Consider the following 4,427-nt stretch of genomic DNA (forward strand, 5'->3'; position numbering starts at 1 on the left):
TTTCTGGCTACTTGAAAGGTTGAGGCGGAAGGATTGCCAGAGCCCAGCAGGTCGAGGCTGCGGTGGCTGGGAGTGACCACTGCACTCCAATCTGGGCGACAGAGTGAGACTCCAACTCAAAAAAAAAAAAAAAAAAATTAAGCTGGGCTCAGTGGCTCAGCCTGTAATCCCGTGCCTTTGGGAGGCTGAGGTGAGTGGATTACCTGAGCCCACAGGTTTGAGACCTGCCTGGGCAGCAAGACCTCATCTCTACAATAAATCAAAAAATCAGCCGGGCGTGGTAGCGCATGCCTGTAATTCTGGCTACTTGGAAGGCTGAGGAGGAAGGATCGCCGGAGTCCAGCAGGTCGAGGCTGCGGTGGCCAGGAGCGGCCACTGTACTCCAGTCTGGGCGACAGAGTGAGATTCCAACTCAAAAAAATAAAATAAAATAAAAATAAATGCATTCCATTTCTTAGGAATCTAAATAAAATCCATTTCCTAGTCACACTAACTATACTTGAAGTGCTGCTCAGAGGTCACATGTAGCTACCTGGTTGGACAATGCAGACACAGAACATTTTCACCATCACAGAAAGTCACAAAGGATAGTGCTGTCTAGAGTCTGTTCTCAGTCTCAGGCAGAGGATTGGAATCTTGACCCACGCCCAGCTCTCACTGGCTTTCTCCCTGCTCCCTGTGACCTGGCTGGGGCCTGTTTCTCCCCAGAGACACAGTCCTGGACAGCTCTGCACAGTTCTGCCACACTGCCTACTCACGGTGACCTTGTCGTTAAGCAGTTATCCACTGAGCACCTTCTATGGGCTCAATGGTGACAAACTAGGCAGGGTTTCCAACCTAATGAAGCGTATGTTCTAGAGAGAGGAAACCACAAACAAAGCCTGGATACTTAAAAGAAAACAAAACCTGACAGCAACATGCCAGGTGGGGCTATATGGTTGAGTGGTTAAGGAAGCTCTGCCCAAGGAGGGGACATTTCAGCTGATTCCCGAGTGGGGAGAAGACCTGGGAATGCACATTCCATGCAAGGAGAACCCCCAGTAGCAAGGCTGTGGGGGTAAATGCAGGATATATGCTCCACTCCCCCTCCTCTGAGGATGATTGTTCCTTGACCTGGAGGATGGCCCCAATCAAGGCCATCTGCACCCGGTCAAGATGCCCTTGGAGATATGCACATTCATATACTCAAGGCAGTTACTAAGAGGGTCAACATCCTTGTTTCTGCTTCTTTGCATGTAATGCCATTGTTTGTGTTTGCTCCCTTTCCCATGTTGGGGATATAGCATCTCTCCCCTACGCGTATTGGGGTGTAGAGAGCTTTGTACCACATGATCGCTATCCCTCCCTCCTGTAAGTATCAGTAAACCCACTCATGTCTTTGCCAACCTGTCCTCCAGGTGACTTCTTCAGAATGGGAAAGCATTACCCTAGCATCCTGTCTGATTTGGGGCTCCCATGATACAAAGGCCCTAAGGTGAGAATGAGTTTGCAGAACAAAAAGATCACCGTGGCAGGGGCTTAGCAGGCAGGGGAGGGTCTGGGAAATGAGGTTGGAAAGGGAAACGGGTAACAGACTGTGTGGGGTGCTGGAGGTGGGAACTGGTGGGCAGGTTGATAATGTTCTTAGAGCAGTAGGATGGCTTCTAGGAAGGAACTGGCATGATTTTGGGCAAGGATGCAAGCCCAGGCCAAACTGGAACTTTCCACTTCCCCAGCGAAACATAGGTCTCTGGGTTTATGACCCCTCACTCCAAAGCCCTGGACCTGCAGGTTTCTGTGACCTCTCTGCTATGCCCATGTGACATGCAACAGAGAAATGCCACGTGAGTGCTACATTAGTCAGTGCCAGGACACAGTAGACCCTTAGGGCCACAAAAAGGCCCCAAAGCCTGGGCACAGAGCCTGAAAACAGGAGGCTTTTGAGGACTTGGGCCCACATTTAAATGAAGCAACACTTTCGTCTTTGTGGAGAAATCAGTAAGCACCTTGCTTCACTGCCATTTTGACTAAGCACATAACATACCAAGATGAAAGAAGAAACAAAAGCATGTCTCACCCTGAGATCAACCAAAAGGAGCAAGAACACCAGCCCCCCAAGTCAATAAAGACTTTCCTGTAAATTGTTAACTCCCTATGAACAAACTGCTATAACTTTGGGAACTATTTTGTTTTGTTTTGTACCAATCTGGACAGCCAGGTCTTCTGAAGTCAGGACTCCCTCAAAAGCTTTTTTGATTAAGTTAGTTCTGTTTAACTCAGTTGTCACTGGGTCCTCATTTAACCCATTTGTTTAGTGATAGAAGGAACCTTGGAGAGTACTTAGCTGCTTCTCTCTGGGACCTCTGTCCCTTGTACACACTTTTGCAACTTCAGAATCGGTTCAATCTGGTTCAACGTTATGTAATAAAATGAGGAATGGTTTTTCAGCTGCCATGAACCCCCCAGGTTGGAGGTCATGTAAACAGAGCATTTCTAGATGAACCAAGTGTGTACAGTGTGTGACTCTGGAACCAGCTGGAATTAAAAAGTCAACTGCCAGTGGATCCAAAGTGCTCGGATTGAGGAGCAGGGACTCAATTAAGAAGATAGCCTCAGTATTACCCCATTACAAGAGCCAATCAGGTCACTCCTCATTACCCTCTGCCCATAAAACCTGCAGCCCCTGGCTAAGGGAGACATTGGAGCATTGCCTCCTATCTCCTTGCCAGTTGACTCATAGTAAAGGTTTCCATCAAGAGCAAGTGCCATAGTATTGGCTTCTATGTGCATCGGGAAGTGAGCCCATTGCTTGGTGACACATTGACTACTGCAACTTTTCTCCATATCCCATAACAAGATAAACAAGTCATTGTCTTGTTCGTCTGCCTCTGTTGTTAGCCTGAAGACTTCTCAAGGGCAAAGTGTCATTTAGCTCTGTATCCTCATTGATTAGCCCAAGTCCCTGTATACATTAGCATCTTGGTAAGATTTGTAATTGTTTATCTTTTGGCTGCCCCAGTCAGGCTAAATACCTTTGGACAGTGTTGGGGTTGATCTGTGTCTTCCCCCCCCCGCCCCCTAGAAAATATGTTGAAGTCCTAACTCTTGGTATCAGTGAACTTATTGGGAAATAGAACCTTTGCAGATCTAATACAGTTAAAATGACATCGTGCTGGAGACATCGCCCTACTCCAATATGAGCGTTGTCCTTATTAGCAGAGAAAATGAGATTTAGAGAACCACGAGGAGATCACAAAGTGGACATAGAGGCTAATATTGGAGTGATGCAGGCACAAGTCAAGAAATGCCAATGGTTGCTGGTAACCCCCAGAAGCCAGGAGACAGGGATAGATTCTCCTTCAGAACTGTGAGCGAATAAATGTGCTGTTTTAAGCCACCCAGTCTGTGGTCATTTTTTAATGGACACCCTGGGAAACTAACTCAGACAGCATAAAAATCAATTACTGTACACCATCAAAGACTGAATGGGCTGATGTGAGCAGCTGTGTCTGCGAGGTTCTATCACATATCTTTTACCTAATTCCACAGAGAGTTGGTCTGTGCTCTGCTAATAAATCACATGATTTGAGTCAGTTCTCACTTCTCTTTGATTCTGACAGAGCTCTTTTAGTGAATGGCAAAATCCCAGCCAAGGGAATAATGTACAGGAAGAATGAAGGGAGAGTCTTTGAGACTTTTTGGAATTTCACTATAGATTCTGCAAACCAGAGTGCTGGTGATGTCTGACTCAATCGTTAGCATCCAACCTTTTCTGTTCCTCCTGGGGACATGTAGGTGGCAGATGACGTGCGTCTGTCATGGGATGAGCTGATGTCATCCTTATGAAACAGCCGTGGCTGCGCCCAGACGTGGAAGTGCTCCTGGCTGTCACTCTCACAAAAGGAAGCAAACCCAGAGAAGTGAGCTTTCATAAGAGGACGGATCTGGAACATTCACGAACGCAGGCTCCTTGATTTTTATCAGCAATACTGGAGACAATGGGTTCCCGATGCGCTGGCTAGATGACGTCACGATTCCATAAGGTATATAACCACAAGATTATGGAGTCGTAAGATAATTCCATTTACCATATTCCGTAAATATCCCAGCTTCAGAGTTATTTCAGACCACGAGCACCCCGGTGGTTCCCCAGAAAATCAAAACAAAGGTCAAACGTCCGAGCCAAGAACCCCACGGCGGAACCCGGCCAGGGAAACCGAAGGCAGACCACGCGACCCGCCCGCGTCACTTTCCAGTCGGGCCCCAGCGCCCCGCCCCCGTGACGTCACGCGCCGCGCCGCCGGCCTGCGCCATCGCGCTGCGCCGCCGCCGCCGCCGGGTCTCTGCGGCCGGCCATGGCGGAGGCGGGCCGGACGCGAGTGCGCGACCCGGGAGCGCTGCTTCCGGGGGGCTTCTGGACAGCCCTGGCCGTGTGGCTGGAGAGGCCG

At 48.7% G+C, this 4,427-nt stretch overlaps 1 protein-coding gene across 1 annotated transcript in view; it reads left to right on the forward strand.

Annotated features, from left to right (window-relative positions):
* The first annotated feature begins 4,334 nt into the window (after window positions 1-4,334).
* TRMT44 (tRNA methyltransferase 44 homolog (S. cerevisiae)) overlaps window positions 4,335-4,427 on the forward strand; it is a 34,646-nt gene continuing 34,553 nt past the window's right edge. The window contains exon 1 of the mRNA XM_021717223.1: window positions 4,335-4,426. Within this exon, the coding sequence (XP_021572898.1) occupies window positions 4,335-4,426 (92 nt within the window). The remainder of the gene's footprint in view (window position 4,427) is intronic.

Source organism: Carlito syrichta, unplaced genomic scaffold, assembly GCF_000164805.1.
Source record: "Carlito syrichta isolate Samal-C Ts95f unplaced genomic scaffold, Tarsius_syrichta-2.0.1 Scaffold107946, whole genome shotgun sequence".
Classification (NCBI taxonomy): domain Eukaryota; kingdom Metazoa; phylum Chordata; class Mammalia; order Primates; family Tarsiidae; genus Carlito; species Carlito syrichta.